Source organism: Chaetodon trifascialis, chromosome 12, assembly GCF_039877785.1.
Source record: "Chaetodon trifascialis isolate fChaTrf1 chromosome 12, fChaTrf1.hap1, whole genome shotgun sequence".
NCBI classification, from domain to species: domain Eukaryota; kingdom Metazoa; phylum Chordata; class Actinopteri; order Chaetodontiformes; family Chaetodontidae; genus Chaetodon; species Chaetodon trifascialis.
This window is the reverse complement of record NC_092067.1, coordinates 14981625-15004021: the sequence shown is the minus strand read 5'-3', so window position 1 is coordinate 15004021 and position 22397 is coordinate 14981625. Positions and strand designations below refer to the sequence as shown.

At 41.5% G+C, this 22397-nt stretch overlaps 4 protein-coding genes across 4 annotated transcripts; 2 read left to right on the top strand and 2 right to left on the bottom strand.

Annotated features, from left to right (window-relative positions):
• Nucleotides 1-5587, top strand: nostrin (nitric oxide synthase trafficking). Its single transcript, XM_070976018.1, has 16 exons — nucleotides 1-49; nucleotides 238-323; nucleotides 427-510; nucleotides 724-786; nucleotides 890-971; nucleotides 1063-1125; nucleotides 1916-2014; nucleotides 2941-3066; nucleotides 3409-3507; nucleotides 3598-3723; nucleotides 4226-4334; nucleotides 4482-4570; nucleotides 4693-4818; nucleotides 4947-5202; nucleotides 5278-5370; nucleotides 5451-5587. The coding sequence occupies exons 1-16, from the start codon at nucleotides 23-25 to the stop codon at nucleotides 5585-5587; spliced, it is 1665 nt and encodes a 554-aa protein (XP_070832119.1). The 5' UTR covers nucleotides 1-22.
• spc25 (SPC25 component of NDC80 kinetochore complex) lies at nucleotides 5098-10350 on the bottom strand. Its single transcript, XM_070976019.1, has 7 exons — nucleotides 10240-10350; nucleotides 9398-9569; nucleotides 8404-8469; nucleotides 8046-8192; nucleotides 7813-7938; nucleotides 7218-7316; nucleotides 5098-6546 (listed from the first exon to the last, which is right to left on the bottom strand). Exons 2-7 carry the CDS (start codon nucleotides 9546-9548, stop codon nucleotides 6422-6424), a joined length of 714 nt encoding a protein of 237 aa, XP_070832120.1. The 5' UTR covers nucleotides 9549-9569; nucleotides 10240-10350; the 3' UTR covers nucleotides 5098-6421.
• A 937-nt stretch (nucleotides 10351-11287) lies between these two features.
• On the top strand, nucleotides 11288-13274 carry LOC139340296 (glucose-6-phosphatase 2-like). The gene is made up of 5 exons (XM_070976054.1): nucleotides 11288-11644; nucleotides 11723-11832; nucleotides 11918-12032; nucleotides 12106-12227; nucleotides 12330-13274. The coding sequence occupies exons 1-5, from the start codon at nucleotides 11307-11309 to the stop codon at nucleotides 12839-12841; spliced, it is 1197 nt and encodes a 398-aa protein (XP_070832155.1). The 5' UTR covers nucleotides 11288-11306; the 3' UTR covers nucleotides 12842-13274.
• A 2331-nt stretch (nucleotides 13275-15605) lies between these two features.
• On the bottom strand, nucleotides 15606-22212 carry abcb11a (ATP-binding cassette, sub-family B (MDR/TAP), member 11a). The gene is made up of 22 exons (XM_070975783.1): nucleotides 22133-22212; nucleotides 21881-22014; nucleotides 21633-21804; nucleotides 21393-21517; nucleotides 21129-21303; nucleotides 20912-21025; nucleotides 20691-20801; nucleotides 20486-20611; nucleotides 20195-20398; nucleotides 19941-20111; nucleotides 19631-19820; nucleotides 19004-19073; nucleotides 18678-18915; nucleotides 18470-18574; nucleotides 18200-18361; nucleotides 17894-18097; nucleotides 17570-17811; nucleotides 16977-17133; nucleotides 16681-16878; nucleotides 16384-16590; nucleotides 16011-16157; nucleotides 15606-15892 (listed from the first exon to the last, which is right to left on the bottom strand). The coding sequence occupies exons 1-22, from the start codon at nucleotides 22196-22198 to the stop codon at nucleotides 15692-15694; spliced, it is 3519 nt and encodes a 1172-aa protein (XP_070831884.1). The 5' UTR covers nucleotides 22199-22212; the 3' UTR covers nucleotides 15606-15691.
• Nucleotides 22213-22397: the final 185 nt, after the last annotated feature.

The window sequence follows — 22397 nt, the reverse complement described above, 5'->3', positions numbered from 1 at the left end:
AACATACAGCCACAGTCTTACGATGAAGGATCCCGTCAGCACCTGCTCTGTGAGTATTTCTATTCAAAAATCCAGTTCAGCGTTTACTTTCAAAACGCACAGGAGCAGAAAATGAGATTTTAATATTACGTTTACAGACTGACCTCACAGAAATCACAAGTAGCTTTGTATGGGTTTGAGCTCAGGTCATTTTTGCTCCAAGGCAAAGGTCTCATGGAGTCGTATTCTGTCTTTCAGTATAACAAACTCTATCAAAATGCGAAACGACTTTCAAAAGCAGGGGAGAACTTCTGCAAAGAACTAATGACAGTCTTTCAGCAAAGGTAGGTTCAATATAGTTATGGCCTTCAGACTAAACTTTAACGACGACGGGAGTTACTGTTTGACTCAGTCATTGTCTCTTGGTGCAACCTTTTCCTGTTTTAGGGCTGAGCTGGAGCTTACTTATGCTAAAGGGTTACAAAAACTTGCTGGCAAACTCATCAGGGCCTCCAAAGGAATGTCAAGCAAGTAAGTCACAGTGCTGACATTTCTAATTTGGCCCAGTCTTTTGTCTGTTTTATGTTTAACATGACCTCTTCCTGGGGACTAGCTGGTGCACAGAAATAATGGTATCATGGGAAATAACATGCACATAGTAAGCTTAGATGTGATCAAAACATAGGCAGGTGTCAGGCTAATTAGCCCACAGCTCTAACCTTTTCATGCTGGCTCCCCACGCAGTTCCACCTACAGTGCCTGGTGTCATGTGTCAGATGAGATGTACTCAAGAGCAGACGCCCACAGGTAGTTTTCAACCAGCGTTCACTTCATAACCGTGCCTGTCCACAGACTGAACAAATGTTAAGGGAGATCCGGAGTTAAATATGCCGTGTTGTCCACATTTCAGATCATTAGGAAACGCATTTCAGCAAGAGGCAATTCTGGAAATAAGACAAGTCTTAGACGAGCATAACAAGAGGAAGAGGCCTGTATGAAAGAGATTCTCCATCTTTGTTTCAGTGTATGTCTGTTCTAATTTCCAATCATAACATGTCTCTCACCTTTTCTGTACTTTGATAGCTTGACACTGCCACTGAAAGAACTGGAAAACTTGTAACTGTTAATTGGAGTGAGCAACTCAAGGTAAATAGTATGAATCAGACATATGTATCAGCTATAACAGCTGCTGTAGACAGTTATTATCAAGCTGATCCAAAAATCATAATTGTCAGTGTGACTGTCAGCTATTGTGTTTGTCTGCACAATGCATTATGGAGTTGATATAAGCTTGTATGCATTTGATGTGTTAAGATTACAATATTTAACCAATTCAAGAATTCAGGTTTCTCGTTAAGGTATTATGACGAGCTATAACCACAGTCGTTGCTGATTATGGCGCCATAACATTCATGTGATTTTATAGTCCTTCGTGCGAAACGGACCAGTTAATTATGAGCGACTGTGACATTACAATTTATAACGTATTCCAAAAAAACTCAAGGCTGTTGCTACGAAACACGATACACTGTAAGGTTTAGAGCAACTTTTATAGTGTATAATGAAAGCGTTCTAACACCTTGTGTAACATGATAGACAAGGGATCTGTAGAAAGCTTTACTAATGTTATTTTTGAAAAACAACTCAGAAAACATACTATAATATAATCTCCATTTGAACTTACCTGAAGTATGTAAAATGTGCAATAATTAAATAAACATATTAAATGAGGACTAAATCTTTGCACTAAATCTTTTTGTGCGTCACACCAGCGCAAATCTAAAATCTGTTGCTTTAAAGTGATCCACCCTCCTTCACTCACACGTGTCATTAGAAAGTGCTGAATGCAGTCATTCAGAGTTGACCTCCAGTGTAGAGTAGATTTGGTTATATCAGTATGTTTATGTGGTTTCTTGTGTTTGCACTTCTGAAACAGACAAAGAAGAAACTGGTTGGACTTACAAAAGAGCACGAGGGTTTATTCAACTTTGTTGAGAACAACAAGCACATTTGCACAGAAAAAGAGAAACAAAAGGTAAAGTATATGTCTACAAAACTATGTTTCATTACTACACACAGTACCAATCAAAAGTTTGGACACCCTCTCAGGTAATCTGAGTCAGCACTCCATCACTCGTCTTCATGGTCTTCAGATGGCCTGGAGGTGTGTTCTGGGTCCTGTTGAAAGACAAAAGACGGTCCCTCGAAGCACAGAGCAGATGGGAGACATGTTGTATGTAGCCATGCTGGTTCAGTGTGCCTTGACTTTTGAAAACATCACCAAGTGTCACCAGCAAAGCATCCCTTCATCACACCTCCTCCTCCTCCATGCTTCAGGATGGGAACCACACATGCAGACACCATCTGTTCAACCTTCTCTGTGTCTCACAAAGACAAGGTGGTCAAATTTGGACCTATCAGACCAAAGTACAGATTTCCACTGTTCTAATGTCGTTTCCTTGTGTTTCACGGCCAAATCAATTCTCTTCTTCTTGCTGGTCTCCCTCAGTCGTGGCTTCTCTGCAACAAATCAACCATTAAGGCCTGAGTCACACAGCCTTCTGAGTAGTTGCTGAGAGATGTGTCTGCCACTTGAACTCTGTAAAGCACTTTGAGGGCTCTAATCTGAGGTGCTGTCGATTGCTGATTTCTGAGGCTGCCAGCTGTAATGAACTTCTCCTCTGCGGCAGACGTAACTATTGGTCTTCCTTTCCAGTGGCGCTCCTCATGAGAGCCAGTTTCATCAGAGTGTTTGATGGTTTTTGCAACTGCACTTGAACTGTCTGACCTTCATGTCTTAAAGTAATAATGGAACATCATGTTTACTTAATTAAGAAAATGGAAAGAAAATCGGTGGATGAGAAGGTGTGTACAAACCTTTGACTGGTACTGTGAATACTAGCTGGAAAAGTTGCCAGTATGTTCACTAAAGATTGGTTTTCTTTCTGTTCTTGACCACAGATGTTGAACAGGCTGACTAAGTCAGCAGAGATACAGACACGGGTGGATGAGGAGTACTTTAAAATCAACATGGAGGGTCATCAGATGAGACTCAAGCTGGAAAACACACTGAAATACTGCTATCAGGTGTGAGAAGATGTTTTCCTACTTCCCATAGCTGTTCCTCTTACCCAGAGACTTTTTGTGAGTGAACTGAGTCAGGTTTGGCGTCTTGCTCAAGGACACCTCATTTGTGATAAGAGCTTTTGGTTGCAGGAAATGCTCTATACATACAATGTCACTCAACTACACCAAAATACTTTGTTTGAAGCACCAACTTACTGCAGGCCACTCAGTGTGTTCTGCACCTTCTTTCATGCTGTATCCTCTGAGATGTGCATGTTAGGGTATTACATTCTCCAGAGTCAAGGACGGGAGTCTGGACAGGGACTGAATGTGCTGTACAGCACTAATTTCTGCTTTTTTCAGATCCTACAGGAGCTGGAGAAACAGCGAATTGAACTTCTTTGCAACATTTTGAATAGATACAGCCTCCACATGTCCAGCTTTGGGCAGACCCTCACACATGTAAGCCATCCTGACCTGCATCCTGCTCAGAAGTATCCACTAAATCCTTTGATGGATGTTATAGCTTATGTAAACGTCTGCCTCTTCCAGGGCCAAAGACAGATAGAACAGGCAGTCCAACGGGTGGACATGGAAAAAGACATACAAACCCTGGTGGAGGAAAACAGCATCACAGCTGAAGATAACAGAGCTGAGTTTCTGATGGCTGATTATTTTGTAAGTTATCTTTTTTTTTTCTCTCTCTCTCTCTCTCTCTCTGTCTGCAGGCCACAGGCTCATTCAGTGACTCACCCATTCAGACATACCCAGTCATCTCTGCAGGAGGGAGGGGGTTTAATGGGAGTGTACAAGCTGCAGATACTTCTCATTTTGTGACAGCGCCTGACATGAAAGCTGTTTTTTTAATGTGCTCTAGTGTATATTTACTGTTTTTTGTTGCGTAATATATCGTAATGATGTAGCTGTCAGGCTGTACTCAGGTCTCCCTTCAAAATGATAGGAATCTCAATGGGATTTGCCTGATTTACTGTAATATACTGCATGTGAATGTGCAGAGCAATAGTGACAACAGTATGTTTGTAACATTTCTGGGAATTTTAAATGTGAATGTGTTCAAATCCACAGACCTTGTGGCTTTTATAGTAGATTTTAACCAAGACCATTATAGTTACTGAAGTGATTCGATAAATCTGTGTTATCTTTACTCTGAATGCCTCAGGAGGAGGACAGCAAATCACTGATGTGCAAAGACCGAAGAAAAGAGGCCATCACACTCAAGCTCCAGCGTCTGGATGACAGCATTGCAAAAACAAAGAAAGACCGTGAAGGCGAGTTCGGCACATTATCCGCAAAATAATGAGTTAAAATTACACAATCTATTCTTATGGAGGAGGAAAATGTGTCTTTTGCTATAATTCAGTGATTCATGATAGATAGTATTAAATAAGGTCATTCTCGTCATATTCTCGTTGCAGGAGTTGAGAAGCTAATGAGAACATACTCTGAAAATCCATCTTTTTCAAACCAGAAGAACCTCGAGGAAACCGAACAGCAGCTCGACGAGGTAAACAAAATGAATGGATATTTGGCAGATGGATAGCGGTGTGTGCAGCTGGGTGTTTACTTTAAACTGATCATAAATTAAATTTGCTGGAGTGTTCACTAATGTCATCTTGTTGTCTGCAGTGCAGTCTAAAACTGGATCTCCTTGAGGCCACTCACTACAAACTGTCTGTGTCGCTGTCTGAATTAGACGGGACACCCAAGTCCTTTCACCGATTTAGCAACAGCATTGTGAAATGGAAAGATAAGGTAAGGCTACAAGTGACAGGACATGAGGAGTGTTCTGGGGTTGTGGGAGCCTGGTGGTTAATGAAGAGTTTTAAAACAGACAGCGTGATGGGATCTGCTCATTTTGAAACATCATTTTTCTGTCTCAGGACTGCGAGCACAGCGTCGTTCAACTGACTCGTCCAGTCAAACTCAGGAGGACCCCACTCAGATCCCGACAGTCACTGAGAGCTTCCATCATTTACAAAGGGCCCGCTCAGTTTTTGACCCAACAGTCCGAGGAGGCTTTACCCAGCGCCACTGACCAAGTCACTCCCACGGCCACAACACATGACCCTGCAGCCGGAGAGTGTCGCAGCACTGTTAATGGAGCCCTGCCTCACACCGATGATGACAAAGAGCAAGGTAATGCATGAACATCATTTATTTCTGTTCATCACATCTGCATTAAAAGCAATGAAAAATGTTAACGTCCAACAGGTCAAGGAAGACCACAGTTGTACAGTATAGGGCAGTGCAGAGCGCTGTACAACTTCACCCCTGAACAGGAGGATGAGCTGACTCTGAAAGAAGGCAAGTGGCAACCCAACCACAGATGATCTGAAACAGTGGAGATTTAGAACTTGTCTAATGGCTGGATTTTTGTTTCACAGGAGATCTTCTAGACATTTACACAAAGGAAGAGAATGGTTGGTGGTTTGGCAAACTTAATGGGAAGACAGGCCATTTCCCATCAACGTATGTTGAGGAGGTGCCTGTGTTTAGCAAAGCTGAATCATCTGATGCCTGACACAAACCCACCCCAAAACAAACTTCTACAGATTATACTGATTATTACAGATTATGTGCTTGTACTGACTGAAGATATTAATTGTTTTAAATGGTTGATGGTAACAAAAGCTTCTTCTTCTTTGAGTTACTTTGTAATGCTGTTGGGATGCATACTGTATCTGATTTCTTTTACACTCAAATTATTGTTTTTATTTCATTATGTCTAACACATTGTGTACAGATGAACTTTTCTGTAGTGAGTATTTAACAAACACATATTTAATAGATTAATATCATTAACTTTGATCACTAAAAATGGAGCACAGGAAGACAGAACTCTACATATCCCCACCGTTGCAAACTGAGTAATGTCAAGGGAAAATAAATGACATCTGTTTACATATCTGTGAGTTGTTATCTGATTTTTATATCTGAAGAGCAACATCTACAGTAAACTGGAGAATTTTTCAGGATTAAGAAAGGACACAAAATTCAATGAGGCCCCATCACCATTTCCACCAGAAAACCTGTTCTCTCAAGGCCAAACTGCAGGGTCAAATGTGCAAGTGCCAAGTATGCAGTAAACTAAGACGATGCTCAGAAATAAAGAGACAGAACACTTGCGTGCACAATTAACGCTCGTATTAGTGTAGCTAAAAGTCCAGATTTTTCAAATATAGCTTCTAATTTCTTGCCCACAGAAGTGTATTTCAAATCCACCTCTGTTCATCTTGACAAGTCAGTTGTTTGTTTACAAACCTGCACTGTGGGTACAGACTGAAAGCTGCTGCTCCTCCTTGCTGACATCAGTCCACATTATAGTCAGAACTTCACTGTGTGGTTCCTCCCGATCTCAGCGTCGTGCCTTAGAGATAAACTCCTTCCTGACGTTTGCCAGGAATGCCGCTAAGTTATTGGTCTCCTGAAGCCGCCTTTCCAAGACTGGCAAACACTCGATCACGGGGTCACTCGAGACAACTGTAGAAATTGAAAACTTATATTATAGAGGCCATTTACAGAGGTTGTTGCATTATAAGGTCAGTGATCATCAATACTTTCATTATTGTCAACAAATCTCATGAAAAGACCAAACCCAGCAGTGCATTAGCCTGTGTCTCAGTTCTTTTTGACCTCGCTACCCTGTCTGTGGCACTCACCCCATACCCATTAGTTCCTACTGAAAAGATCAATGCTGAAAAACCGGTCATAAATATGCTGCTTTTATATGAGGCAACATAATTTCCCTGAACAGCATAGCACTGTAGTTTTAAGCAAATGTTGTTCAAACAGGAGTATACTACAGTAGTAGAGAAAGGTAGAAAAGGCTGACTCCAAATACACTACAGGTGTCACGTTCATGGGAAAGAGAGTGTCAGCCAAGGCAACAGTATAGCACATTTAGAAGTTTTTGGACAAGAGTGGAGCTCCACAGCACAGAGAAATAAGCTATATGAGTGACTAGACTTGGGAGTATGATCAGTTCATTGTTTGTTTTGGTCTTCTGGCATTTGTGAATATTGAACAATATAGAATATTGCCAGCTTTATCTGTTAAATGATTGAGATGGATTGTCATAACTTCATTTAACCACACAAACGTTTACTATTACAGTACAGTCATCTTATACACAGGATATGTGTACAACTTACTCTGGTATGTTCTGTCTTCATTAATCCCCATTGTGACGACATAAGGGCTGTCCTGATCTGAAGGGCTGATATTCCGGAAGACAAACTGCAGCTTTTCACCTTAACAAGGACAACAGACAGATTCTGACGTCACAATAACTTCAACTAAAGAGAGAAAAGCTTTACATGAGAAAAGCTACATATACTGTTATGCGTTTCACAAAGACATGGCTGTGTTTGTAACACACTGTTATCTCCCTTTTCCTCCCTGTCTGGCTTAGCCAGTTGCTTGGTATCCTCTTGCTGATATACTCCCACTACTGACCTGATGCACAACTCCATTTTCACATTTAAACTGCTTATTATTTCTACACCTGTGACTGAGTTTTGCGAGGGATGCATTACAAGCAACAAAAGAGGGAAGTACTATCAGCATACAAACACTGTTCCCATCAGAGGCCACAACTTCAAACACCCAAACAAAAGACCCTCCGAGCTGTGCACAACTGTAACTCCTAAAATCGTCATATTCATTCCTATCAATGCATAAAAACAGTGATGGATAAAGGAAAAAGGACTCCAGAAAGATACCAATACATGTTAGTGTGTGGCACACCTTTAACCAACTGTGTTTTGCCGTGGATTGTTCGTATCTCCATGCCCAAATGTTCCTGAAAGACGAGTCTGGCTTTCTGGAGATTCCTCAGTCTGTCTTTGTTTGCTTTATTTTGAGACTCAATTACTGAAAAGAGAGGAGATGGGAAAAAAAAGTACAGGAGTCATATACTAAAACAGCCATATGCTACAGTAACAAATTAACCATAACTTTAATTTTCAAATAAAACTTACATTCTTTTCTCTTGGCTTGTTCTTCGTTAAGTTTCTCTATCTTCTGGATGATGTCGGCTTTCTGCAATTCCTTCTGCTGAATCTCAGACATCACTGCTGAAATGGCACCGTGTTTCTCTTTCAGGGACGCATTTCTTTGTTCTAAGTCTGAAGGAAAAGCATTGCATCAGTCCTTGTACGCTTTCACATTAGAAAAAAATATTATTCAGCAGATGAAAACTGTTTTAGTGCTGGAACAAAAATACAGAAGGCACAGGGCCAGCACCAATGACTTCATCAATATTGTAAACATACAAACACACTGCCACAGCTGAGCCATGTGGCACACAAACGCAGTGCTTTGAATGCATAAACTCACCTCTTCTGAATGTCTGTATCGTCTCGAACACCATCTCATCGTCCTTGCATTTCTTTAAACATGTATCTGCAGCAAAAGAAAAACACAACATTAACTCCCATGTTACAAAAATAACTGTATAGGAATAATACTGGTTTTCACCCCTGAGATACACTCATACTAAGTGTTAAAATACATAAAAAGCACAGCCCCACAACCCTATGGTCACTTGTTCATACATTAAACTGGAAACCAAGACACCATTCATATTAAAACTTACATTTATATAGAAACAGTATTGTTAAGACAAAGAAATATAATACCATGCCTGCATTGACACAGTGGTGTGTTATTTCTTTTCCATAAAAAGGACTACACCTCTGGCTGCTATGCCTCACGGTAATTAGTAGGGGTTGTCTGCACTCCTCTGTGTTACTGTGAATTATACCAGTTTGAGTTTTAAAAAAAAAGTGAAGCACAGCCTCTTGTGGCTTAAAAACGAATTGCAAGAGAGCCATGTTTATATAAAAGGGCTTCTACCTAACTCTGCTCCACAGCATAGCTGATATCTATGGGCCAAGTCACGACAGAAGGTTTTCACAGTTGTTACAGCCTCATAAATTTTTGGGGTTTTGAATAGTTACGGCGCTGAAAATCCACAGCTCAACCAGTTTGCCATTCGTTAAATTGCAAGAAATCACAACAAAAGGGTTTAAGAAGCGACTAAAGAGGTTCTTGAAGGGAAGCCGCAAAATAAAGTAAAAGAGGTTTCCTGCAGTATGGATGCTCAGATGCACTGACACTGTTCTTGTTTTACATTGTTCTGTTTATATGGATGGTTTTGGTGGGGGTTTTGCTGTGAAATGCAATGTTAATGTGGCAAATGTATTGTTTACTATAAACATCGTTGACTATATGTATTTTATGTTGATATGGACATCAGGAAAAGCAGTTATTGCCAAGGTAACAGCTAATGGGGGACTCTAATAAACATTAAAGAATGTCTCAAACATACCTAGTGCAGACTTCACATACTGTCTGTGGGACTGGCACGCCTCTTTGGTCGCGTCCATTAGCTCCTCACATGCTTTACGCTGTTTGTTTTGGATCTCCTCCATTGCAGTGGTGAAGCTGTCACTCAGGCTTGGATCAGTAATGGATGTCATGATGTTCGGATGTCAGACAATCTGCGATAAAAACAACAGACAAGGCAATGCCCATCACGAGCACTTAAAAGAGCAACATTATCAACTGGTAACTATTACGGCACTTTTTTAATAAACTGTCACCGGTAAATTCTTTATGTGTTTAATGTGTGACTGCAAAGTTACATTTCCTTCGGGATGATAATAAAGCTGAGGTTTAAGTTGAGAAACAAATACGATGTACAAAGGGTCCAGCGTTTCAGCCATCAGCAGTCTCAGCTCCACACCAAGCTAACGATAGGTAACCAGTGTGGTTGTTAGTCCCACGAATCAGTAAGGGTAGTACATTATCATCAATTAAAACTAACTTGTGAAAGTACGAACATCTCACTGTCCCAAGTGACCAAGTTACTTGAATTTTCGTAAACGTATGGTACAGGGGACCAAGGCCACACATGTGGCTGCATATGAAGAACATTATTCAGTAACCGTTAATGCCTTAACAGTTGGGAGTAAACATAATCGTATAAACCCAACGGGTAGCGTTAGCATGCTAACGCTAACAATAGCATGTTAACGCTGATGTTCTCTGGGAAGCGTTAGCGCTTAGTTAGCTTACACCAAACTCGAGTCATTTACCCCAAAAAAAAAATCAACCGACTGACTCGTTTACAAATTGTTTAACTGGTTCGTTTAAATTTCGAATACCCACATGTTTAATCTGCGGCCGCTGAATCTGCCTGTTTTGATTGACGTCTTGCTGCTGAACTAGTCGTTATTTTCAAAAATCCGCGGGTGTGTGCACAGGGGGCGGGATCTGAATACCGGAAATATCATCTTCTTCGTCTTCTTCCTATTCCTTCTTTTGAGTTTTACGGCGGTTGTCGTCTATATAAGTCTGCTCTACCGCCACCTACTGGATTATAACATCCTCTCAATGCAAATCCTTTCCAGTGTGTACCGAAGGTGATCCTGCTCATCGTCCATTCTATCACTCAGGCCTAATTCTCTGAGCTGGTGCAAACCTTCCTTCGGTGTAATATCTAGATCTTCTCCAGATGTGTCCAGAGAGCTCAGGAATCTCCTGGCATTTATTTTTCTTTCACTTACAAATGAGGAACACAAGCTTTTTATAGTCAATTGGACTGTGTCTTCTATTCCATTAGTTGAACAGAAAACTTGCCTACTATTTCATGCTATTGCTTGCTAAACATTGAGCAACAGCCAAGAGGGCCTTGAACTTTAATGTCTTTATTGTCATTTTATACCACCTTGTGGTGACTCTGAGGAGGTTCAAGTGTGCCCAAACTACCTGATACCAAGTTCAAAATACTGCAAATCAAAACACTTAATGTCATTTTGTACATGGAAGTGTTCTTAAAAAGATGAGTGTAGTTTTAAAATAGAAAGAAAACATGGTGACAATAGATCCACTGAATATATGCCTGACTGTGGGGGCCAGATGGACTGTGTTTTTCAGTTACAGTATTATGGGAAGCCCATTTTGTTGCTACGGTCAGTGGGAATGAGAATATTAATGAGGCTGAAGCGATCCAGGGGGTTACGTGGGTCACTATCTCTTTCAGTGTGTACAATGGCTAATATGTAACAACTGCAAAAGCAATGGTCTGTAAAACATCTGATGGCTACACAGTCAGGGTGTAAACAGTTTTTGTAACATCTCTTAAAATGCTGAGCTCTCATGACTTGGTAACACATTATTTTATTCCTCGTGGGCTGCATCTGAAGAGCTTGCGGTGGTTGCCATGGCTCAGTTTAATGATTTATGATGCCAGGTCGAGATATAAAGCTATCTCAGGCGTGGAAGGGATTCATGGTGCTTTGACTGATGCTGAAGAAGCGGCTGTTACACTTGGGCACATAGACAGGGACTCTCAGATGGATTTTGTCTACAGCAATGGGGTGCTGGTTATACAGCACCTCCAGAACAACTACAGGAAATACCACGACTTCCTCAACTTCATGTCAACTGTGGGAGACCCTCGTAATATTTTCTCCGTTTACTTCCCCCTCTGGTTCCATCTCAGTCATAACGTGGGCACCAAGATGATATGGGTGGCTGTTATTGGAGACTGGCTCAATCTTATTTTCAAATGGTAAACGAAGTCAGAGCTTAATAAAATGACATTTCAGAGTATTTTGTGTATTTATATTCTGTAATACTTGTTTTTCAGGATTCTGTTTGGGCAGCGACCTTACTGGTGGGTGCAAGAAACCCACTTCTACCCCAACGATTCACTCCCACACTTGGAACAATTTCACATCACATGTGAAACAGGGCCAGGTTAGCATGTGTATTTTGATTAATGCCATTTTAAAGTGACAGTTTCTGGCACTGTCAAACACTTCTCTGATGTTTCTTCATGCAGGAAGTCCATCCGGTCACGCCATGGGCTCGTCATGTGTGTGGTACGTGATGATCACCGCTGCTCTCAACTTCACCAGACCTTCCTCGACTGTCACTTCTGCGCAGAGTTTTCAAAGGTGGGTAGTTATTTTGTATAATGATGATCATAATCATATCAGTGCTCATGTCTAAATGTCTCTGTCCTTTCAGGTTTCATCTTCTCAGGTCTTGTCTGTGGATGGCTTTTTGGGTCATTCAGATAAGCGTCTGCGTCTCCAGGGTTTTTGTTGCAACACATTTCCCACATCAGGTTATCCTCGGCCTTTTGGCTGGTGGGTTTCTTCCTGCTGTTACATATTTCCTGAGCTAATGCTGTATGTAACTTAATTGTTTTTGTTATATTTATTCATGTGTTTTGTTTCTACCATGTGTAGGTATGCTGGTTGCCGAGGCTTTTGATCATATCCCCTCCGTCTACAATGCAAGCTTGAAAGTGTACCTCCAGATCAATCTCTTTCTTTTCTCCTTTGCCATCTGCTTTTATGTGATCCTCAAATCGACAGACATCGATCCTTTGTGGTCAGTTACTAAAGCCAAGAAGTGGTGCGTTAACTCAGACTGGATCCATCTCGACACCACACCTTTTGCGGGTCTGGTGCGCAACCTGGGAGCCTTGTTCGGTCTGGGCCTGGCAGTGAACTCTCAGATGTTCATCCAGAGCTGCAAGGGGAAGAACAGCTACAAAACCAGATTTAAACTCATGTGCGTGACAGCGACACTCACATCTCTGCAGCTTTGTGACTTCATCAAGATGCCCACACACACTGAGCTTCTGTTCTACGGTTTATCTTTTTGTAAGAGTGCTTCTGTTCCTCTCGGTGTGGTCGCTGTTATTCCTTACTGTGTTCATTTGCTGATTGGAGATGAGGACAGGAAGCTGGCTTAGATTATGGAGGAATTGTGAAGCTTTGTGACGTTGTTATGTCACGCTCTATATCAGTGGGTGAAGTCCTGTCCAGGGATGAGTGGGTACATGCAAACCACCTGTCAGACTGTTAGTCACAGTTACTGCACAGTCACATAAGCACTGAAACTGCAATATACTATGTTGAACTACATTACATTACTTGCTTAGAGTGGATTCGATGTAAATATGTTTTTATGTGGTCTGACTTTATGTGATGATGACATATTTTGATATGGCCTTGTATTTTATTATTGCCAGTTATTGTTATCATTTTGCCTTTTTACTACTGTTTGTGTCTTTTTTTGCTACTGCTTTGTCATTTTACTTGCTTTGTTGTGCCATTCACTGTGATTTGTACAGCACTTTGGTTTTTAAACGTGCCATATAAATAAACTTGACACTGTATGAGTATATTTGTGAGGCATTCATGACATGATATAAAAAATTGTTGTTGATAATCCAGCAAACAATTTCTGGTTTTGCCTGAAGGGAAGGGGAACATTTGCTGGACTCCCACATTAGAGGAAAACAACATTCAAATGGTGTACTGGGTTACTGCTAATGATAATACTATTAGAATATATACTAAAATACTGTTTATACCAGCTCCTGCCTTAAAATATATGCTGTATGACTATATACATGAACATACATGAGATGTTCTTTGTCATCATCCACCCCCAAGAATAACATTTTGGGAACGTTCCCTAAAGGTCCCCCAAATGTTTCACAAAAATAACCCTCAGAGAACTTTCAGGGAACATTCGCCCACCCCCAATAAAAATAACCTTCAGGGAACCTTTAGAAAACGTTCCCTGAGGGTGACCTGTTTGATGAATCAAAACAGATTTTCATCAATTCAGAGTTCAGTAGATTTCTTATTAATGAGCTCATTTGGAAAGCTACTGTTGCATGCCTTTCATGCGAGAGACACTTTTGCCCCAAGCAAAATAAATTTTGCTTACAAACACACATTCTGAGTGCAGTGTGCGGTTCAAGGTCTTCAAGGTTCAAGGAGTAACAAGTAATGTTGGATTTAAATAAATTATGTGGGGTTTTTTTATTGAAACATGGTCAAACCTCACCTTGAAAGGCTCTTTGAAATATTAAAGTGTTTTCTTGTTCTTAAGAATATGTGTTTACTTTTCTCATCAGTGCCCATTATCAGTCAGAAAATACTAAATTAAGTTAGAACTTATTTTGTCAGACTATGCGTTCAAAAAAAATTTGTTCAACTAAACATTTCTCATAACTTTGAGGTCAATATAACAACAAATACCCTCAAATTAATATGTACTATTTAAACAGGGTCGGTTGGCACCACGGCAACAGCTCATCAACACATCCATCCATCCATCCATTTTCTGTGCCGCTTATCCCTTTCGGGGGCGCGGGGGGGCCGGAGCCTATCTTGGCTGCTCATCAACACATCTGACATATATTTTTCTATAATATATTTTCAACCCACTAAATTGTTTCATTTCAGGTTTTCTCTCCTGCAGCACTCTCATATGAACTGTGGATGTGAATATACATATCTTGTTCTGTGTGAATTACATAATATCTGATGGGTCGCTTGGTTTCTTGAGGCAAATTCAGATCAATCATCAATCATGCAAAACGTAATGAGGCAGAACAGAGTGTGTGATGTAACTAGATGAGGTTGATTAGTTAAAGTCCCCCATCTTGTCTGACGTTGCTTAGCATCAGGTGGCACCTGAGGCCTGGCACCAAATGATGTAACTGTCCTAAATGCGTAGGCTACTTGCTAAACCAAGCCTGAAGAAACATCTGTGTGTCTGGGCAAAACAACATGAAACCACTCAGCAGCCTACCATTTATTCACTCTCACCTTACTTCATTAATATATCAGAAAGCAAACACATTTTAATGGCACACATTATTGTCTGAATGATGAAATAACACAACTGTTTTACATTATTGTCACTGTTAAAGATGTTAATGTTCAGGATTCATTAGACGGTCACATCCAGCTATAAAAACTCCCTTAAATTCAATATCCTGTCATTTATTCAGTAATGATGAACTTTTTTTTTTTTTTTTTTTTTTTTTTCAGTTTTAAGGATACTCCTCCAGATTTTTTCATACTGCTTAAATCAAGGCCTCTTGGTAAAAACCAAACACGAGAAAAAAAAAATGTAACTTTGAGGATTGTATTAGTTGGATTATAAATTCACCCTCTTGGATACCCCTGTAGTAGATGAAACATGATAAAGTGCCTCTATGGTGGTCGATGTGCAAGAACATGTAATAATGCCCTCTAGGGTGCCTTTCCAGTGGAGAAAATGTAATGCAGAGCCATACAGACTGCCCAACATGCTAGAAAATTAGTTTACCCCAATCTGCCCCTAAATGGATAGTGTGTTTTATATCCCTGAGGTGTATTCTTTAAATCTGAGTCATATCAAACAATATTAATTTTAACCAGGGTTTGGAACTGTTTCACCATAAATGCATCACAATTTTTTGCACGGTGGTGCCCTATTATATTCAGCATAACAATAGAAAACATGGCCACATGCATGTAAAAAAAAAACAACTCATGAGCAATTAAATATGCAATAAATAGTTCTGTCTCCACATAATTAATAACAAACCATATAATTACTAAAACAGATTTTTCACACAAGGTAAATGAAAGAAGTCTTCCTCTGGTTTCTGTCCAATCTCTCAGGGCACTGCATAAATTTAACATCAGCACTTCGTCAAATATTTTCTCAGTGCGATACCAGAAGATGACAACACATTCATTCAAATGTACAATAAAACACATACAAATTAATTTCCATTGTGTGCTGTTACAGGTGCTTAGCTGATAGGAGCACCTGTTGTGACCAGTTTATAATAGGCACCTTTCTTGGCCATGAGTTCATCATGTGTGCCTTGTTCTATGACGACTCCTTGAGACATCACTGCTATGATGTCAGACATTTGGATAGTAGACAGCCGGTGAGCGATGACGATGCAGGTTCGTCCTTTTCTCGCTTCATCCAGAGCAGACTGGACAGTCTGCAGGAAGACAGAGCTTTGTCAGGAACACAGTCTTCAAGGTCTCTTGGTGTGTCATGTAAGTATGTGGAGATGTATATATCATGAAAAGATATACTGATGGAAAGGATGACGATACCTTCTCACTCTCTGTGTCCAGGGCAGAGGTAGCCTCATCCAGTAGCAGGATCTTGGGGTTTCTGATGATGGCCCGGGCAATGGCAATGCGTTGTTTTTGTCCTCTTGACAGCTGGGAGCCCTGGGCACCAACCTGAGTCTCATATTTCTTCAAATTTGAGAAGAAAAGGGGGAAAGCAAAAGGCCACAAGGTCAACGGTGTTGTAAACCCGTACCACTACAATCAAATGCTTTCTATTGCTATCTTCTGGGATGTCCAGGAGCAACGTCTGTGTCTAAAATCCAGATTACAAAACGTTGTGACTCTGTCAAAAAAGTAAAATAAAAACAGAATGCAATCATGTAAAGTGGTATTTTTACATGTTCCCACTCACATCTGGTAAGGTCATGACAAAGTCATGAAGGTAGGCTTTCTTAGCAGACTCAACAATCTCCTCCATGCTGACACTGCGTGTGTTATCTCCGTACTGAATATTCTCCGCTATGCTGCAGTCAAATAACACAGGCTCCTGCGATACTATGCCAATCTGAGACCTTAGGAAGGGCACATTGACTGTTTGAGACGGACGGCCATCAATCAGCTGAAAATAAAAGAAGACATAATTAAGACAGAGTTGGCAGGTTTGGAGTAGATTAAGCATATTTTGTGATTGGTGGAATGAATGTCATACCACTTGGCCCTCATTGGGGTCATAGAACCTTTCCAGCAGTTGAACGCTGGTGCTTTTCCCACAGCCGCTGCTGCCAACGAACGCCAAAGTCTGACCAGGCTTCACGGACACAACCAAGTCATTCAACACCTGGGTGTCTGGACGAGTTGGGTAGGTGAACTTGCAGTTGAGGAACTCTACTTTACCTCTGAAGTTATCCTGAAGATAGATAACTGGGTTTAACAAATTGAAAGTAACATCATGACCAAATGGCATCATAATATGTGTGATTCCATCCCATTAATGAATTCACAAACCCATTTCTTTCCATATGTGTGGCTCATGTTGATTTTAGGAACTCGGTCCAGTAGTTTGAACAACTGAGCAGCAGCAGTTTTGGCTTTGGCGTAATCTGGAGTGAAGGAGGATGCTCTGCCCAGTGCTGTCCCACTGATAACTACAGCTGAAATCACTCTGGAGAAACACCATATGAGCACTGGGTTCATGTTTGGTAATTGCATGACAGAAATACATTTTAATATGTGATCTGAAAAAGACCAAATCTCTTCATATACTTTCAGATCAGTGCTGAAAAAAGTCCCTTCATACGCTAACAGCTGTAAGAAATTATGGGGAAAACTTCGAGAAACACGTCCAACTCAGAGGCATTAGAACCAAAGTTCTAGAGATCAAGGTAGAGCCATGCCCTCCCCTGGCAATTTTAGGAGTACCAGCCAAATCTGTCCTACATGGCTCTAAAGAAAAGGACATTGCTGCCTTCATCACACTTCTTGTGATAAATCTCCTATCTCACCATCTTGATCTGCTTGGCTAAAGCATGTGATGTTTTTCTTGGCAATTAAAACCTTAAAAAGTCAGATGTTCAGTTGAAAGAAATAAAGTTACCAACCTGAAAACCAACATGTACTGTAATCCCTCAGCGCTAACCAGGTAGCCTCCATATCTATAGGAAGCAGCAAAAGCCATAAAGATGACGCACTGGGCAAAGCCAAAACAGAGCCCATAGATGCTGGCTCTCCTCTTGGCAGATTTATATGGAAGCTCGAGTTTCTCCTCATATGATTCCACAAATGAGCTCTCTTTGGCCAAGCCTGCAATCGTCCTAATGTTGGCAAGGGCCTCACTGGATACCTGCAAGAGAAAGTCAAGCTCTTGTGCTGCAGCCTTTGATTTCTCAGAGAAATGTACACTTCCAATGTTCTGTGGCACTTACCTGACCTGCTGCTTCCATGGATTTTTTATTTTCAACTTCAAAACCTGTCAGCATTTTGGCTTGGAACATCCCAGACAGCCCGATAAGTGGCAGGAAGCACATGATCACCAAACTTAACTTCCAGCTGAAGTAGAAAGCAATGATGAAGGACGCTCCAATGCTGGTCAGCGAGGAAACGATCATGCCGATCTGAGTGCCTGTTGCCTGCAGAAACCACAACAGCCACATGCAAAAAACAAAACTATGCTTTTTTTGTGGTACAAACGAGGCGAAATATAGGCACAGGCCTGTAAAGCTACTACTCACCCCCTGTACCATGGATGCATCAGTGGCCAGTCTGGTGGTCAGAGCTCCAGGGCTGTTTCTGGGGTCATCAAACCAGCCAATCTCCTGTTTCAACATGGACTGGAAGCCCATTTTCCTCAGACGACGGGTCAGCAACTCTCCAGACTTAGCAAAAGCATATCCCTGGAACATTCAATCAGAGTCAATCTGCTTGCAAATCCCAGATTACTCTGTTCTGCTTTCTTCTTCATCAATAATGATTATGTAATTCTATATTGCAGATTCTCATACCTGTAAAAACTGGCAGACGAAACTGACCACAGCCACAATGCAGAAAAGAACACATATCCCATTGATCTGCCTCCTCTGTTCTTCCAGGTCACGAATGCCAAAAGTCTGCAAATGCACAGATCATAAAAGACATATGCACTTCAACATACTACACCACAACATGAGTCCATCACAAGCAATGGGGGTATGCGAAATACACAGCGCTCACCCCAAGAATTTGGCTGAACAGCACAGAATAGATGGGGTTGACAGAGCCATTGACTGCAGCTCCCAGCGCGCCCAGCAGCATGTAGGGCCATTCTGGTTGGTTGTATTTGAGGATGCGTGTTATTGGGGCAGGCTCAACGTGTTCATCGGGATCATCATCAACGTTCTCTGGTATGATGTCTGATGATGCATCAAATTCACTTGACAGTTTGCTCAGAGATCGCAGTCGAACAGAGCTCCTGCAGGAGACATATGGACAATATCAATTAATTTCATTGTCAGTTGAGTGTTTTCTGGTATAATCTTTAAGAGCTGTATTTACTGTACCTTTGACTGGATCTGCGGCTCACGTGGCTAAAACTCCTTGGTTTTGGATCAAAGTCTTCACTGATCCCATCTGGCAGAAAAAAACAAATCGATACCTCTTTAATACAGCGACTGAAGCTTCTGTTGCTCTTCAGCAGCCACAGGAAGGACCTTCAAACACCCTGCCCACTGGCTCCTGCAGAGTGCTTTGAAGTGTCTCTTTCAACCCATCGTCTCTTGTGGTACTGGTGGGATTTTGGGGGTCCAGGGTGTCTACAATACTAGCATTGCTTTCTAACTCCATTAATACATTCAGTTAATGTGTATTCCAGCTCAGTGGCAATGCTTAATGAGACACTACAATGGAATGGGACCACTGTCAATGTTACTAGCTACACCTGCATTTTCCCTGCAATGACAAGTTAAAATGTCTTGTATGGAAAAGGCCTGTAGGCATTCAGAGCCCCGAAGCTATTGAACGTGCTGCCCGAGGAAATCAGATCAGCAGAATCAGTGACGTCTTTTAAATCTGAGGTTTATTCATTTTATTTACCAAAAGATTGAAATTTTGATCAGTTTGATTCATAATGACTATAATCATTAGTTGCAGCCTTACTCTAATGATTTGCCGCCCATAATGAAGCCTACCTTCAGTTGTGTTGGATGTGCTTTGGTTCTGCAGGGTGACCAGGGTGAAGTAGACACCTTTTCGTTCTATTAGCTCACTGTGTGTCCCCTTCTCCATGGCCTGTCCGTGCTCAAAACCAATGATGACATCTGCATTTCTAATAGTGGAAAGACGGTGGGCTATAGAAATCGTTGTCCTGCCCATGCGCACCTGCACATACCACACACACCACATACCTTTAACTAAATTAGTATTAAAAAACAATGTGCTGCTGAAGCTAATGGTCAAAGTGCACTCAGTTATGTAGTCTATGGGCAGAGAGTGGCGTACCTTATCCAGTGCCTCCTGGACAACAGCTTCACTCTCATTGTCTAAGGCAGATGTGGCCATATCCAACAGCAGGATCCTAGGGTTTCGGATCAGAGCTCGAGCGATTGCAATCCTCTGCTTCTGTCCTCCACTCATCTGTCCTCCACCTTCTCCAACCAGAGTGTCAAATTTCTGTTGGATAAGTGGCAACATATTCATTTTCCTCTTAGGATAGATTACTAAAACAAGATCTGAATGTAAATATGAGAACGTACCTGAGGCAGGTCCATAATGAAGTTATAGGCATTAGCCTCTTTTGTTGCCTGGATGATGTCTTCCATGGTTACTCCAGGTCGACCGAACCGGATGTTTTCTGCAATGGTTGTAGCAAACAGCACAGGCTCCTGCTCCACTATACCAATGAGAGATCGGAGCCACTGGATGTTTAAAGTCCGAATGTCGTGGCCGTCCAAAGTCACCTGAGAGCAAGAATTATAGATGTGACATTTATCACACCAAAGCTGTCAAAGTTTCCGACGTGTCTGTGCAATTGCTCAGATTGTTACCATTCCTTGGTTTGGGTCATAAAACCTCTGGATGAGCTGGATTGTGGTGCTCTTTCCAGATCCGCTCGGCCCCACAAAAGCAGTGGTTTCTCCTGGTTTGATCTCCATGCTCAGATCATTTAGAATCTGAAAAAAGTCATTGTAGTGGAGCTGAATCCTGAGAACTGAGAAAGGGATACAAAGAAATGCTTGTTGAAAAACCTACCTTGACATCAGGCCTGGATGGGTAGAAGAAAGTGACGTTATGGAACTCAATGTCACCTTTCACAGTATCTAATTTGATACCTTTCTCTGAGAAACAATCAATTTCTGGTTCCTGTGAACGTAAAACAGAACTTCAATGGTGAAGATTATTTATCTTAAAATGCATTGTTTCCAATCTGGATTGTATCTGCAATAAAGTCTCATGCGGCATGCTGATGTTACCCGGTCAATTGTGTCAAAAATGGTCTTTGCTGCTGCACGGCCTGAAGCGAAGGCCTCCAGGCAGGGAGAGGCCTGACCCAGGTTCATGGCTGCCATGAGAACTCCAAAGAACACCTGAAAAAAACACAGCAGCCACACAGTGAAACAAAAGCCACTGTCTTTCAAATACTGATATTATGTAGAGAGTCAGAAGTTGAATGCATTTAATTTTACTTACTTGGATTAGACTTCCAGGGGACATCTCTTGGGTCTCGATGACCAATTTCGATCCGTACCAAAAGGCCAAAGCATAACAAAGGAAAATGATGCACCACAGGTATCCTTGAAAAACGCCTATGATCATGCCCTTTTTCACACCCCAGTTCTGAGCTTCCACAAGGTTTCTGTCATATCTGCACAGATTTCACAGTTTCATAGTAAAGGTTCCTCATCTTTTGCAAAGCAGAGCGACTTCTTGTGGTCTCAGAAAACAGCGGAATACCTCTCAGCTTCCTTTTCCTCCCCACCAAATGCTGCCACCGTTCTGATGGATGACAGGACCTCGTCAGCCACCGCCCCTGCCTTTGCGTAGGCCTTTAGCTCTCGACCTGTCAGCCTGGCCACAGCCTTCAGAAAGAAAACGACTCAAAATCATTCACTTATTCAACCTTTGCCACACAGCAGCAGTAGCGCACTCCCATCCAGCAGTAAGAAATCATTTGATTCCCAGCTGGCTCCTTACCATGGCCATGAGTCCAGCACCTAATCCAATCAGTGGGCTCACTGCTATGACCACCAGAGTCAGCTTCCATCCGCCAATGAACCCAACCGTGAAGCCAAACACAAATGTAGAGAGCCTCTGGATGAAGATGGCCACCTGGTCAGCGATGGCGCTGTTGATCTTGTTGATATCACTGCAAAGAAAACAGGACCCTGTGTTAAACATTCTCCCAGTCATGCACCGATTTGCAGATAAGAGCCCTGACTCACTCTGATATCCGTGTGTTCAGTTCACCAACAGAGTTGCGGTCAAACCATCCGATCTCCATTCTCATGACTTTTCTGAAATAAGTCTTTCTTATTTTTTGAGTTTGCCTTGCAGCCATTGACACCCAGAGGAAAATCTAGTGTTGAAAATGAGAGCGGTACAAAATCACCTCTTTGTATATATAAGTTGCCACTGTGATCAGCCATAAAGAGGGCTTTAAATTCAAGCTGATTGCGGCAAACATAAAAACTTACCTGAAAAAAACTAACCACCAGAACTGCTAATCCAATTCCAACATAGTAATATGCAAACAAGGTCATCTGTGCTTCAATATCCACCCTGCCAAGAGGATAAAATGAGTAAAAGCAGCTTTCCCCTACAACAATATTCACATCAACAATTAGCTAATGACTTACCCACAGTTCACAGTGCTATTTCCAGCTGTTTCATACACAGAGCCATTTATCCAATAGATGGTGTTGTTAACACATTGCGTGTATGGGTGTTTTAGCACCTGGA

Excerpts from the sequence above, each read along its gene's own strand:
- nostrin (XM_070976018.1), top strand. The coding sequence starts at position 23 with ATGAAGGATCCCGTCAGCACCTGCTCT. Across the intron at positions 972-1,062 it reads ATAACAAGAGGAAGAGGCCT|CTTGACACTGCCACTGAAAG; the intron begins GTATGAAAGAGA and ends GTACTTTGATAG. Across the intron at positions 4,819-4,946 it reads TTGTGAAATGGAAAGATAAG|GACTGCGAGCACAGCGTCGT; the intron begins GTAAGGCTACAA and ends TTTCTGTCTCAG.
- spc25 (XM_070976019.1), bottom strand. The coding sequence starts at position 9,548 with ATGACATCCATTACTGATCCAAGCCTGAGTGACAGCTTCACCACTGCA. Across the intron at positions 8,193-8,403 it reads GATACAGACATTCAGAAGAG|ACTTAGAACAAAGAAATGCG; the intron begins GTGAGTTTATGC and ends CTTTTCCTTCAG. Across the intron at positions 7,939-8,045 it reads ACAAGCCAAGAGAAAAGAAT|TAATTGAGTCTCAAAATAAA; the intron begins GTAAGTTTTATT and ends CTCTCTTTTCAG.
- LOC139340296 (XM_070976054.1), top strand. The coding sequence starts at position 11,307 with ATGATTTATGATGCCAGGTCGAGATATAAAGCTATCTCAGGCGTGGAA. Across the intron at positions 11,833-11,917 it reads CACATGTGAAACAGGGCCAG|GAAGTCCATCCGGTCACGCC; the intron begins GTTAGCATGTGT and ends TTCTTCATGCAG. Across the intron at positions 12,033-12,105 it reads TCTGCGCAGAGTTTTCAAAG|GTTTCATCTTCTCAGGTCTT; the intron begins GTGGGTAGTTAT and ends CTGTCCTTTCAG.
- abcb11a (XM_070975783.1), bottom strand. The coding sequence starts at position 22,198 with ATGACCTTGTTTGCATATTACTATGTTGGAATTGGATTAGCAGTTCTG. Across the intron at positions 20,802-20,911 it reads TTTTTGACACAATTGACCGG|GAACCAGAAATTGATTGTTT; the intron begins GTAACATCAGCA and ends TTACGTTCACAG. Across the intron at positions 17,134-17,569 it reads CAGTACATGTTGGTTTTCAG|AGTGATTTCAGCTGTAGTTA; the intron begins GTTGGTAACTTT and ends GTGTTTCTCCAG.